This window comes from Taurulus bubalis, assembly GCF_910589615.1.
Source record: "Taurulus bubalis genome assembly, chromosome: 15".
Lineage (NCBI taxonomy): Eukaryota > Metazoa > Chordata > Actinopteri > Perciformes > Cottidae > Taurulus > Taurulus bubalis.
The window spans coordinates 3,151,782-3,166,380 of record NC_136603.1 but is presented as its reverse complement, the minus strand read 5'-3'; the positions used below and the strand labels follow the sequence as shown (position 1 = coordinate 3,166,380).

Here is a 14,599-nt window from a genome sequence, read left to right as displayed (position 1 = left end):
TATAACTTCTTTAGTCATGACAATAATACATATGATTATCATTATAATTATAATTCATTACTTATTATTTATACTAAGAAAAACAACGATACTATCAATAAGTATTCGTATTATTTATAATAATATCAATATAATTGTCTTTAATGACAGAACTGTCCTATAGCCGTGCTGTTACACGGTCCGGGACAGCAGGGGGCGCCAAACACCTTTTAACACGGGTTCGTAATCCGCCGTTAATTTAAAGAAGAAGAAGAGTTTAATTTTTTTTCCTGGTCATGTGACGTCATGAGGAGACCCCGTGACACGCTGCAGGAAGTAGAGCGAACCCGGAGATAAACCAGCAGCAACAACAATAGCGGGTTCTACGAGTCCTTCACGGTGACAGACACACACCTGTGAAACACACCTGTCTGTTCTTCGCGGGCAACACGCGCCGGCTCTTCCTCCCTCACCATGACGGCGGCGGTGTTCTTCGGCTGCACCTTCATCGCCTTCGGGCCGGCCATCGCGCTCTTCCTCTTCACCATCGCCCGGGAGCCGCTTCGGGTCATCTTCCTCATCGCCGGGTGAGACTCTCTAATCTCAGTTTATTCTCACGTGTGTATAAAGCAATACACACCTGGTACGGTGAATATAATCTCCATTTTGTTTGGATCCCAGCGTCTCAAGCAAAGACGCTAGCTAGCTAGCTAGCACGGCTACATAGCTAGCACGGCTACATAGCTAGCTAACGTTAGACGAGCCCACCGGTGTTACGGCTAAACAGGCGACCGTGTTAACTGGAGATGTAAACAATGAAACATTTCATTTAAAACGTATTGTTTAATCTCAAACCCTCTGATATACATCGTATGTAACGTATACATATTATATTTTATATCTGTTGTACAATAGACCAAAAATAAATCTGTAGCAATTTTTATAATAGATGAATCTTTATAGTTTTTAACAAATAAAAGCCTAAAATTATTTTGTAAATCTATTTTTTTTAGTGTTTATACGGTTATTGTCGGTCTGACAAAACAATCTGAAGATAAGATATTTAGTATTTAATTTTGTCGTTTTATTGACAAACATTGAATCCAAAATCCAAATAATCAGTTATTTAATTAATACAATTAGTAATTACAGTCATTAGTAGCAGCCGTACATCAGAATATTAGCATGTTACTTATATGTTACTTTACATGTCACATTGGTTATATTCTATATATTATTTATATTGCATGTTACGTAGTCATCGAAGATAATGTCAATGATTGTAAATTTAAAGTTCACGTCCGTTTCAGCCTGGTTTTGTGCCACTTCACAGCTTTTATTTAGACTCTGAGGCCACAGATCTGCTCAATAAACCCCTCAGATGTACTCGGGTTGACAACGTGAATAAAGAATACACTCGTTTGATTCCCGTCGTCTTCACATGACTGATGGTGACCGTTTGTTTTCCCCTCAGAGCGTTTTTCTGGCTGGTGTCTCTGCTGCTGGCGTCTCTGGTTTGGTTCATCTCCGTTCAGATCAGCAACAAGGACAGCGCCGCCCAGCAGAAGGGGCTCCTGATCTTCGGCGTGGTTCTCTCCGTCCTGCTGCAGGAGACCTTCCGCTTCGCCTACTACAAGCTGCTGAAGTGAGTAAACATTATGTGAGGGAATTACCCACAATTCATAGCCATGTGACATTGATCACGGGGTTACCGGTGGAAGCTCGAGACGTAAGAGAAGGAAAAAAGCCTGGAAGGCGTTCAAATCAGGGAGGAATAAATTATTAGTGAAAATATAAGTGTTAGTTGCAGCCCCTCTCCCCTTCCAATGTTGAAATGCAATTATAATTTTTTGTTTCACTTACTCAAACATTAAACATTTTTGTTCATCAAATAGTCAGAAAAAAGGGGGAAAGTATAGATTTCTGTCAAATGTTGAAACATGCTTGATGCCTTCACCGTCCGCCGACCGCTCGCGCTGACTGCGGCGAGTCGTCGCCGTCCAAATGTTCACAGCATGTAACAAAAACCTGTTTTTCTTCTTGCAGGAAAGCGAATGAAGGCCTCCTCACCCTCAGTCAGGAGGAGACCATGCCGATCTCCACCCGGCAGCTGGCCTACGGTACCTTTAGTCTGCACGTCGTCTCTGTTTTAGGATGAATCCGTCTCTGCTGCTTTGTCTTGGAACAATGAAACCCTTTTTAAACCGGGACACGTTTCTGAGCTGAGTCGACCGTGTTCGGGACGCATGAAATAACGGCGGCATCGTCTGTTGGTGTTTTTGTCTCAGTGTCCGGCCTCGGCTTCGGCTTCATGAGCGGAGCGTTCTCGGTGGTGAACATCCTGGCGGACTCTGTGGGGCCGGGGACCGTCGGGATCCACGGAGACTCTCAGCACTACTTCCTGTCCTCAGGTACCGACGCAGTTGTTGGGTTGAACCCCACTTTCTTAATCGCTCTGGTTTAGCGAGACAGAATCATTTGTCTTTCATGAGGAATCAATCCTGCAACGTGTCACACCCTCTTCCTTTTCTCAGCCTTCATGACGATGGCCATCATCCTGCTTCACATGTTCTGGGGCATCGTCTTCTTTGACGGCTGCGAGAAGCAGCGCTGGTGGGCGGTGGCTGCTGTCGTCGCCAGCCACCTCCTCGTTTCCTGTCTGGTGAGTGTTGCCGGGGCTGGGCGACTCCTCTGGTTGTATAGAAGTCTATGCTTCATGTGTTAAAGCTGCATTCTCTCTCCTGACCACCAGGGGGGCGACTCCTCTGGTTGTATAGAAGTCTATGCTTCATGTGTTAAAGCTGCATTCTCTCTCCTGACCACCAGGGGGGCGACTCCTCTGGTTGTATAGAAGTCTATGCTTCATGTGTTAAAGCTGCATTCTCTCTCCTGACGACCAGGGGGGCGACTCCTCTGGTTGTATAGAAGTCTATGCTTCATGTGTTAAAGCTGCATTCTCTCTCCTGACCACCAGGGGGTGACTCCTCTGGTTGTATAGAAGTCTATATAAATGACTCTAGTTCTCTTGATGTATTCCCTCAGTAAACATTGTAAACATGAGTTCATGTCTCAATCTCTAGTTTCAAGTCTTCTTCAATACAGCATGATGTTCATTTAGTAAATTATGGTCATTTAGAGTCAAACAGACCATAAAGCAGGGGGCGCTTTAGGGGCGGGGCTACAGGGTGATTGACAGGCCCTGCTTTTATTGAGAAATCCTCAGTTGTACAATCTGATTTATTTGTTCTATCTGTTTTGTTGTGTTTTTGTGATAACAAATTCATAACCAGAGAGGACTCTGCCAGTATCCCTTAAATATTTACCCACAAAGAGGTAGACTAGCCTTTTTCTTAATGCTGTGTTTCTCGTCTCTCACGCAGACCTTCCAGAACCCCGAGTACGTCGGCAGCCTGGTTCCCACCTACGTCATCCTGCTGCTGATGGGCGTCTGGGCCTTCTACGCCGCCGGCGGCTCCCTGAGGAATCTCAAACTCTGCCTCACCTGCAAAGACAAGGACTTCCTGCTCGCCAACCACCGGCCCAGATAACGCAGCGGCACGCTGTGTGCAGGACTCTTTACCGAAAGATCGCCGAGTTCACACACACACACACACACACACACACGCACACACGCACACACGCGCGCACCGTTAATCTTCTGTTAAACTTCAACATATCTCAACCTGTTAACTCTAAAAACACAAAAAGTAAAAGCCGTGGAAGTTTCTGGAAGAAAAGCAACATAAAGATGATTTTTGGGTCATTTTAGAAGCTCAGTTTTTTCTAGGAGATTATGAGGTTCAATTTAAAAATAAATAATCATATTCCCGTGTGGCTGAAGGTGTCGGCTGTTTGTCGCTCTGAAACAAACCCAGCGGAGGTGTTTTAAAGTTGCCGGCACTCTGACATTCTGTACATAATATTCTTCTTTTCTAGCGTCAATTCTCTCGATTATGAACAAGTCTCTTTGTGTACATATTTATGATTTTTAAATCCCCCGATGTGTAGATAGTTTTCACCTTTTTTCAAGACACCCTTCATCTGCTTTAAAGAACTTGCCTTTGATTTGAAACGAGATTCACAGAAGACGGGCGTTTGTTGGTTTTATTCCGGTTAACTTGAACGCGACTTCCTCTCGTCGTTCTTTTGATTCTGTGGCGATTGTGAAATCCTGGGACAATTCAATGTTTAAAGAAAACAATTTGACGATGTTTTTGTTGTTTATTCCTCTTTCTGTGCCTGAGATTCAAAGACATTTTCATCATAAAAGAAAACTGTTTTAAATTCAATCAGCCGTCTTATGAATTTGTGAAACAGGCGACTCCTCTGGCTGTATAGAAGTCTATGCTTCATGTGTTAAAGCTGCATTCTCTCTCCTGACCACCAGGGGGCGACTCCTCTGGTTGTATAGAAGTCTATATAAATGACTCTACTTCTCTTGATTTATTCCCTCAGTAAACATTGTAAACATGAGTTTATGTCTCAATCTCTAGTTTCAAGTCTTCTTCAATACAGCATGATGTTCATTTAGTAAATTATGGTCATTTAGAGTCAAACAGACCATAAAGCAGGGGACGCTTTAGGGCGGGGCTACAAGGTGATTGACAGGTCCTGCTTCCGTACAGATGAGCAGACGTTCATGGTCGTCTCTCGTCTGTTCCTAATCGCGTTTGAGAAGCATTTGACAAACAGGTGGATGTCTTGCCTCGCTGGTCTTTGAGCGTTTCTTTGTTGCCTTTCTTTGTTTAAAGAAAATAAATTATTTTAAAGGGCTTTCATGCTAATGGAGTCTGCAGCCGGTGGCACCGGGTCACCTCGGCAATGTGAAAGGTCCCGGTCGGGTGATCGATGGCTGTACGTTCAGGCCGTCCCAGTCTGCACAACTAGAGGACCATCCAGGGAAAAAGGAAAAACAAACTAAGGGAAACTCTATTATCTAATCTAATATTTGACATGGAACAGGTCGTTAAAGTCAAAAAGATTCAACTTGTTTATCTTCGGTCTTCAAAAAGTTCACCTTTTGGCCTTCAGGTGGCGATTAGAGAGGAAACAATTGTCTTTTTTCTTTGTTTGCAGTTAACATCTTTCAATTATTTTTTGAATATGGTTCATTTATTTTATTTCTAATATAATGAAATCTGCCCCACAGTTTATAGATAAACCTCCTGAACAATATTTACCACTTATTTTAAGTTGTAATCTTTATGCATATTGTCATGTCATGCTTTTGTTATCCGTTATTGTGATATTATTTAAATTTGGACTAAGTTAGATTTGTTTTATTTTTTTAGGTCAAAGGTCAATGACCTCACAAAAACACCAAGACTCAAGACTTTATCTGCCAATGATGACAATTTAACACAAAATGCCTGATATGGCAAAATGGTGACGTGGATGTAAACTGAAAACTTGACTTTCTAGTTTTACTATCAGAGATGATGCCTTGATGACACTCAAGTAAAAAATATAAGAAAATAGAGTGTTTGAGAGGCGAGATAAATTACAGTAGTTTAAAAGCTGTCATTCAGTTTGGATCTAGAGTAATTATACAACATGGTTGTACTCTTATCTGTTGGTGAAAAATAAATGACAGTTTATGTAATAACGTGAGCAATATTTAACCTGAGTACCGTTGCGTCTGTTTCCTTTTTAACAGCCCAAATACAGTTTTTAACTTGAAAGGAAATCTCTAAATCTGTATTTATTTTATACTAGAATGCAAAACTCTCTTTAAAGTGATCATTTACCAAAAGACAAAAAAAAACTGTTGAGCCTCATAGCTTGACTTTAACCACTAAATAATACGTGTTTATTCTGTCTGTACATGTAATAGTGCTATTGTGGATTATTACTGTTTTACTGTTATGTTTATTACTAATACTACTATCTCTTGCTGCTGTAATCCTGCAATTTCTCCACTGCGGGACTAATAAAGGATTATTATCTTATCTTATCTTGAGGACGAACTCGTGCAAAAATGATAATCATGACATTATGGAAAATAAAATAAATAATACAAATAAAGTAAAGCAAATGCAAACAGTGAACAAGTGAGTGACAGAAGTCATCTAACATCTTGCATGGAGACGTCCGGTCCCTCCACAGGCGGACTGTAAGATAAGACAAGATAAGAGAATCCTTTATTAGTCCTGCAGTGGGGACGTTGCAGGATTACAGCAGCAGTGCACACAGAGACTCATAGTAAGTAAAAACATCAAGTAATATAAATAAACAGACTGGACCACAAAGGGGCAGTGTCCCCATGTCCTCATACACCTGGTACACCTGTCTGCTTCAGGTCCTCTAAACACAGGTAATGTTTTAATACCGGTGTTATCATAACTGATATAAAACACACACCTGGGCTTGGTTCTAGTTGAATTGCTCTGACTTCAGCTTTTAGTTTTTCCGGTGGTGTCGTGTGCAGTCAGAAGGTTCCGAGCACCAAGTGGGCGGGGCGTCACATATCTTATGCTAATGAGCAGGTGCGGCGGCTCTTAGAGGCGCGCGCCGGGGCTGGCTCGCGCAGGATCCGGATGGAGCAGCGCAGGGAGCCGCGGGAGTCCAGCCGGAGGGTCTTCAGCAGGTGATGCACGAATGGACCCACGAATGGAGCTCTGTTCACGGCGAGGCCGCAGGAGGCCGTCTCCCTTATTATCTCTGTGCTTCATCCTCATCTACCAAGGTGAGTCGACGGAGAGCCAACGGTGACAGAAGCAAACTCCGAAATCTTTATTTATTGTTTTTTTTTTTAGGAGTTTTAGAAATAAAATCAAACTGTTGTGATAAACTTGTTTATTTAGATTGATTGACTTTCTCAGTTGTTATTGATTTCAGCGCATCTGTCCTGGGGAGTCAACCTTTCTGACTGGAAGCAATTTAATAAGTAAGTAATTTCTTCAATATTTAAATGACAGCGTATTATTTCTATTGTTTTATCATATTTAAAATGGTTTGAGTTTGATGCTTTCTTAATTACATGTATGTTATATATATATATATATATATATATATATATATATATATATATATATATATGTTTATCTTCCCTCAAGTATTGTGTCTTATTCCCATATCTTATAATTAGTAATAACGACTAACTAAGTCATGTTATTGTTGTAGAATCGGTTGATAATCAATTGAGAAAACGATTAATTTTTTTTACATAAACAGTAAATTGAAGGATTCATGCTTCTCAAATGCAAATATTTGCTTTTGTGAACGAGGACTTTTATTAGTTTAATATTTTAAGTTATTTCTATTAATATGTTGTTTTTGTGACTGCTGGTCGCACCAAAAATATCAACTTAAAATAAGTGAACTTTGAATTGTGAGTGGACATTTTTCACTATTTCAAGAAAATAATTGTATGGACCAACCGATTAAATGAATTGATTGAGAAAATAATTGGCGGATTAAATTGACCCGTTGCAGTACTTCTGATCAGGTGGCCCAGTGATCTATCATGGAACAGGCCGTGTTTGATTGATTGGTTGGGGGAGTTGAAGGTGGGGGATTTGGGGATTGTTTGGTTTTCTGGTGGTTTGGTTGGTGGTGGGTTGGTGGTGTCGGGCTGTGGGGGTGAAAGCAGGAACAAACCTGTCCTTGTTCTCTTGTCCCAGCAGCGGGAGCAGCAGGATAAAGCAGCAGAAATGGGACACCGCTTCCCAGGGAGGGCAGGTAGGCCGCCGCATTGACCATTGATGCTGATGGAGCGGCTTCAGGCGGCAAAACACACGGCCAGAGATCACCGGGAAAAAACAACTGCAGCGCACAGACGACACCAAAACAGAGCCGCAGAAAAGAAAAGATCAAACCGTCAACTCCACTGATTTTATCCCAATCAGTTATACACAGCGCTCCAGTATAAACTTCCACAGACACATAATTTATGCAGAGGAGCATGAACGCTTTTATCCAAAGTGACTTACATTTTATTCTATAGACACAGCAGCGGGGAGCAATTCAAGGTTAAGTGTCTTGCTCAAGGACACATCGACTTGGACTAGCGGAGCCAGGGCTCGAACCACCAACCCTCTAATTGACAGACAGGCATGCTAACCACTGAGCCACAGTCGCAGTCGCCGCCTATGTTTTCTTTCTTTAGTGTATAATCAACTGAAAATAAGAATCGTGAATCACAAACAGTATCAACGTATCCTCATAGAACAACTAAAATGTAGGAGACAGGGTTGTTTAGAAGAAGATCGTAAAATAGGAAAAGACTGTTTAATACTTAATTATGTTTAGATCATGACATACTCAGTTTGGTTTAGGCCACAAAACTACTTAGTTAGGTATAGGGGAAGATCGTGAAATACTTGGTTAAGTTTAGGAAAAGATCGTGAAATAGAAAAAGATCGTGAAATACTTTGTTAAGTTTAGGAAAAGATCGTGAAATACTTGTTAAGTTTAGGAAAAGATCGTGAAATGCTTTGTTAAGTTTAGGAAAAGATCATGAAATGCTTTGTTAAGTTTAGGAAAAGATCATGAAATGCTTTGTTAAGTTTAGGAAAAGATCGTGAAATGCTTAGTTAAGTTAAAGAAAAGATCGTGAAATGCTTAGTTAAGTTTAGGAGACACAACTTCTTAGTTCGGTTTAGGAAGGTTGGGTTAAAGTTACTACTGAAGTACGTGACAAACAAATCATGATAATTCATGGTTTCGCGCGGGGAAAGACAAGCGACCTCCTTGCTGAACTGTCTTTACACTTCCTCTTTCACGATCACGAGGATAACATCCAAAATCACTTTGTGGGATACCGACAAATTATCAAGCATTATTTTTCCTTAGCATTTGCTAAAAATGCTGGATGACTCCAGCCTTATTTTTTTATTTTTATTGTGGTCAGAATTCACAGAAATACATGCAAAAACAAACATGTATTTCTGCACAAAAGAAGTACCCGTTTCCGATCAGATCCGGCCGAGGCGGGACCTCGATGACGCGTGAAGATGTGAGCTCACATTGTGACATTGTCTCAAAAACATAAAATTGCTCCGCGGTGACATTTGTTGCTCAGACGACCGACATGAGATGGAGTCCCCGCAGGAATATACAGTAGCCCGGTCTGTTGTGTCTCTCCTCCGCTATCGGAGCCTCCATCGGCCTGAAAGCGGTCGTTCCTTTTGTCCCCTCTGGCTCGGAGAGGCGTGAGAATCCGGTCCAAACCATAGGAGGTTCGTGAAGGAACAAAGCAATTAGCAGCACAGGTTGCATGTATAGAGAGCCGATCTACCTCGTGTCATCGCGCTTGACCGGCTCAGTATCGATATCTCCTGATGCTAATCAGTGATTAAAGATTCATAGTCCCTCCCCTGACCCGTCACCCTCGCCATCTGCTTTGTTCCAGCTCTTTGACATGAAAGCCTCAGTTTGGGAGCTCGGGTATCCAGCGAGGCTCAACGTTCGCCTGATGGTTTCTGAAAGCCAACTTTCTCTTCAACCAAAGCTGCAGTGACTGTTTTCCAGTTCCATATTTTTATGCTAAATTATTCCAGATAGATGAGATGTTCAGTTTTTTAGCTTCCAGACCCTAACCTTTTATTTTTCTGCAGCTCTGCACGGTAATTTAAGGGATAATTCACATTTTTGTTGATAATCGTCCCTTCGCTGCATATTTCATGCAACAAAGGTCAGAGAAGGGAAAGAGTCGTCACAGAGTGGTTAATGAAGGCCGGATGACGCCGCTTTTCTCTTGAGCTTCTTCTATTCCCAGCGTGGAATTTTGGCCCCAACAAAACACAGAATTGTTAAAAAGCTTTTGGTGTCTTACATTTTAATCAAATCTTAATTAATCCGTCACCCGAGAGCTGAGCTTGTTTTTCAGATTTGCTTGGTTTTATATTAAACTAATGGAATTAATTAAACAAGGACTTAGTTTTCGGTTGGTTCAAATTGTCTCCGCGCTCTCTTTGTTCGCAATGCCCAATATGCAAATGATCAGATTTAATATATTTGGTTGGAAGAGGCTCTGAAACATTGCTAGATAGGATCAGATTATGGCTGCATGACTAAATGCTTGCGACTGTGAAACACCTGATTCAGTTTCTCTCCTTGAAGGTCCTTCAGACAGCAGCTGCCGCGCTAGAAACCAACACGTCTTCCTCCAGCCAACCGCCAACCAGCTGGACCGATGCGTCCAACCGGACGACCTCAGGCACGGAGAGGACACCCGCCTCCTCATGGGCCGTCAGCTCTGACCAATCATCTGCAACCACGGCACCACCTCGTCAAATAGCATCCAGAACTGTGTCACCCAGCCAATCACCAGACAGCATGACACAAACCAGTCAATCACCAGACAGCATGACAGAAACCAGCCAATCACCAGGCAGCATGACAGAAACCAGCCAATCACCAGACAGCATGACACAAACTGGCCAATCGCCAGGTGGAATGACACAAACCAGCCAATCACCAGGCGGCATGACACAAACCAGCCAATCACCAGGCGGCATGACAGAAACTGGCCAATCAGCAAACGGCATTGCACAAACCAGCCAATCACCAGGCGGCACGACACAAACCAGCCAATCACCAGGCGGCACGACACAAACCAGCCAATCACCAGGCGGCATGACAGAAACCGGCCAATCACCAAACGGCATTGCACAAACCAGCCAATCACCAGGCGGCATGACAGAAACCGGCCAATCAGCAGCCGGCATAACAGAAACCGGCCAATCACCAGGCGACACGACACAAACCGGCCACTCACCAGAAGGCATGCCACAAACCAGCCAATCACCGATCAAAACAGTACCAGTCAACCAATCAACAGCAACGATCTCAGCTGCAAAATCACTAAGCAGCCAGACACCAACCAATACAGCACCAGCCAGCCAATCACAACCAAAGAAAGCACCTTCGAGCAAATCACCAACAAAGAAGGCCCCAGGCAGCCAGGCAGCTAAGGCACGACTTAGCCACTCCTCAACCAGCACACCAAAATCCAGCCAATCACCAACCAGCACAGTGCCAGTGCACAGTGCATCAGCCAAAATAGCATCCGACCATTCAGCAGGCAAAACCACAAAACCTAGCCAATCATCATTGAGCCAAACGCCATTAAACCAATCACCAACCGGCCCAAAAACACCAAACCAATCATCAATCACCTCAACATCCAATCAATCGCCAAACAGTTTAACAGGAGCTAATCAATTCATAAACAGCTCGAAAACACCACACCACGATTCCTCCAGTCTCCCATCACTAAATCCATCACTGTCAACACCATCTGACCAATCACAGACCAGCTCAGTGCCGTCCAACCACTCATCCTCTGGTTCACCGGGAAACACAGTCAGCGGAGACGAGCGTCCAGCCAACATTTCACTGCTCGCCAGGCAGGTGAAGGAAGCCCTGAGGTCATCGTTTCGTAGGATTCAAGGTAAGTTTATAAAGGTTCAAATAGAGAATTAGACTCAAGCTTAAAGCCGCCATGTTAATTGTTTTGATGGCAAAGTAAAAAAAAGAGAATACAGGTGAAAATTGGGGCGGTTTGTGTATCGTATTAAACAACATTAAACAATAAACAGAGTGCAAGAAATGGGAGCATAAAGATTTATAATTAAATCTACAATAGAATTAAAAAAATAAAATAAAGTGCACAGACAACAGATAACCGTACTTTAAGGTGAAATATAAGTGTAATGTGAAGGTGACAAGTCATATGCCCGTTGACATAATCTAAAGCTCATTTAAACTTAGTTTTTCATGGCGTCCGTTCCTGCTTGTCACCAAGAAATAGAAAATAAACCACAATTTGTTTTTGCACAGATAAACAAACCAGATCCAATGTGGTAATTAATTAACTTTGGAGTTTTGTTATTAGACATATTTTGAACTTTGGACGAAGCCAATCTAGCTGTTTCCAACTGCTTCCAGTCTTTATGCTAACTCGAGCTAATAGCTAGCTATAGACCTAGCGTGCATGAGTCATGAGGGTATTGATCTCTCATCCTATGTAGATATGAAGGGCTCATTCTAAGCGAATTAAAAACACAACAATTCTTAGTTTCAGTTGATTAAACACAAATGAAAAACATAGTTATGAATATTGTATTCCATTTCTGCTAATAAATCCTCCCGAAATGCTACATGCTAGCCCTTTAACTGTTGATCTATTTGTATTATAGGCTACAGAGGATGGCGTATGCGGTACAAAGTGCAGCCCTGTGTGGAACATTTGTGACTTTGGGCTGTAATATTGAATTGAATTGTATTGAATATTACTGGTAGAATAATTTTCCAACAAAATGAGACACATCCACCAAGAGACCTCCACACCTTTTACAACCTGCTTTGGCCCTGAATGAATCATCCCATGTTAAAGTGGTGAATGGGTTCCACTAAACCGTGACGGGGAGCGAGTCCTCTGTCCCCTTCCACAGGGTGACCAGAAGGAGAATGGCTCCTGTCCGATTAACCCCGCGCGGTACCTTGTGTTGGACGCGGCCGAACAGACGAGCTGCGACCCCCCGAGCTGCGACCCCCCGAGCTGCGACCCCCCGAGCTGCTGCTGTCACTGCAGCACGAGGAGCTGGCGCTCGCTGGTGCGTTGCACCGGAACGTTTGCACGGGCAGATGGCGACTTCTTACTCAAAGTCCTGAACCCGCAGACTCAGTTATTCAACCGGTTCAGTGGTTCTTAGTGTGGATACACGCAGCCCAGGTTGCAGCTGTTGACATGAAAGAAACTGCTGTGGTCGTCTCACTGTAAAGTTCTAAACTATTAGAAACCATGAATCCTCCTCACAAAAATGTATTTCTACAATCAACACTTGCAAATGACAAGGTGAACCCTAGCTGGTTCATTCTGATACACACTGACTTGGTTCTCTCTCCTTATTGAGTGTTTAGCTGTGTGTTGGTTCTCTCTCCTTATTGAGTGTTTAGCTGTGTGTTGGTTCTCTCTCCTCATTGAGTGTGTCGTTGTGTTGGTTCTCTCTCCTCATTGAGTGTGTCGCTGTGTGTTGGTTCTCTCTCCTCATTGAGTGTGTCGCTGTGTGTTGGTTCTCTCTCCTTATTGAGTGTGTCGTTGTGTTGGTTCTCTCTCCTCATTGAGTGTGTTGTTGTGTTGGTTCTCTCTCCTCATTGAGTGTGTCGTTGTGTTGGTTCTCTCTCCTTATTGAGTGTGTCGCTGTGTGTTGGTTCTCTCTCCTCATTGAGTGTGTTGTTGTGTTGGTTCTCTCTCCTGACTTGAGTGTGTCGCTGTGTGTTGGTTCTCTCTCCTTATTGAGTGTGTCGTTGTGTTGGTTCTCTCTCCTCATTAGGTGTGTCGTTGTGTTGGTTCTCTCTCCTTATTGAGTGTGTCGTTGTGTTGGTTCTCTCTCCTCATTGAGTGTGTCATTGTGTTGGTTCTCTCTCCTCATTGAGTGTGTCGTTGTGTTGGTTCTCTCTCCTCATTGAATGTGTCACTGTGTTGGTTCTCTCTCCTCATTGAGTGTGTCGCTGTGTTGGTTCTCTCTCCTCATTGAGTGTGTCATTGTGTTGGTTCTCTCTCCTCATTGAGTGTGTCGTTGTGTTGGTTCTCTCTCCTTATTGAGTGTGTCGCTGTGTGTTGGTTCTCTCTCCTTATTGAGTGTGTCGTTGTGTTGGTTCTCTCTCCTCATTGAGTGTGTCGTTGTGTTGGTTCTCTCTCCTCATTGAGTGTGTCGTTGTGTTGGTTCTCTCTCCTTATTGAGTGTGTCGTTGTGTTGGTTCTCTCTCCTTATTGAGTGTGTCGTTGTGTTGGTTCTCTCTCCTCATTGAGTGTGTCATTGTGTTGGTTCTCTCTCCTTATTGAGTGTGTCGTTGTGTGTTGGTTCTCTCTCCTCATTGAGTGTGTTGCTGTGTGTTGGTTCTCTCTCCTCATTGAGTGTGTCGCTGTGTGTTGGTTCTCTCTCCTTATTGAGTGTGTCGTTGTGTTGGTTCTCTCTCCTCATTGAGTGTGTCGCTGTGTGTTGGTTCTCTCTCCTCATTGAGTGTGTTGCTGTGTGTTGGTTCTCTCTCCTGACTTGAGTGTGTCGCTGTGTGTTGGTTCTCTCTCCTTATTGAGTGTGTCGTTGTGTTGGTTCTCTCTCCTCATTGAGTGTGTCGCTGTGTGTTGGTTCTCTCTCCTGACTTGAGTGTGTCGCTGTGTGTTGGTTCTCTCTCCTCATTGAGTGTGTCGCTGTGTGTTGGTTCTCTCTCCTGACTTGAGTGTGTCGCTGTGTGTTGGTTCTCTCTCCTCATTGAGTGTGTCGCTGTGTGTTGGTTCTCTCTCCTGACTTGAGTGTGTCGCTGTGTGTTGGTTCTCTCTCCTTATTGAGTGTGTCGTTGTGTTGGTTCTCTCTCCTTATTGAGTGTGTCGCTGTGTGTTGGTTCTCTCTCCTCATTGAGTGTGTCGCTGTGTGTTGGTTCTCTCTCCTCATTGAGTGTGTCGTTGTGTTGGTTCTCTCTCCTCATTGAGTGTGTTGTTGTGTGTTGGTTCTCTCTCCTCATTGAGTGTGTCGTTGTGTTGGTTCTCTCTCCTCATTGAGTGTGTTGCTGTGTGTTGGTTCTCTCTCCTCATTGAGTGTGTCGTTGTGTTGGTTCTCTCTCCTCATTGAGTGTGTCGTTGTGTTGGTTCTCTCTCCTCATTGAGTGTGTCGCT

The 14,599-nt window shown here is 43.3% G+C and overlaps 2 protein-coding genes across 2 annotated transcripts in view; both read left to right on the top strand.

Moving 5' to 3' along the window:
* Positions 1–453: 453 nt before the first annotated feature.
* On the top strand, positions 454–4,452 carry aph1b (APH1B gamma secretase subunit; the record flags this gene model as incomplete). Its single annotated transcript, XM_079230791.1, has 6 exons — positions 454–566; positions 1,454–1,624; positions 2,026–2,099; positions 2,268–2,390; positions 2,514–2,641; positions 3,360–4,452. 6 exons carry the CDS (start codon positions 454–456, stop codon positions 3,525–3,527), a joined length of 777 nt encoding a protein of 258 aa, XP_079086917.1. The 3' UTR covers positions 3,528–4,452.
* A 1,789-nt stretch (positions 4,453–6,241) lies between these two features.
* The window catches only part of otog (otogelin), a gene marked incomplete at both ends in the record, with an annotated part of 64,935 nt that continues 56,577 nt past the window's right edge, over positions 6,242–14,599 (top strand). Inside the window, 5 exons of the mRNA XM_079230509.1 lie at positions 6,242–6,258; positions 6,407–6,565; positions 7,602–7,659; positions 10,042–10,740; positions 11,236–11,374. Coding sequence (XP_079086635.1) covers positions 6,242–6,258; positions 6,407–6,565; positions 7,602–7,659; positions 10,042–10,740; positions 11,236–11,374 — 1,072 coding nt within the window. The remainder of the gene's footprint in view (positions 6,259–6,406; positions 6,566–7,601; positions 7,660–10,041; positions 10,741–11,235; positions 11,375–14,599) is intronic.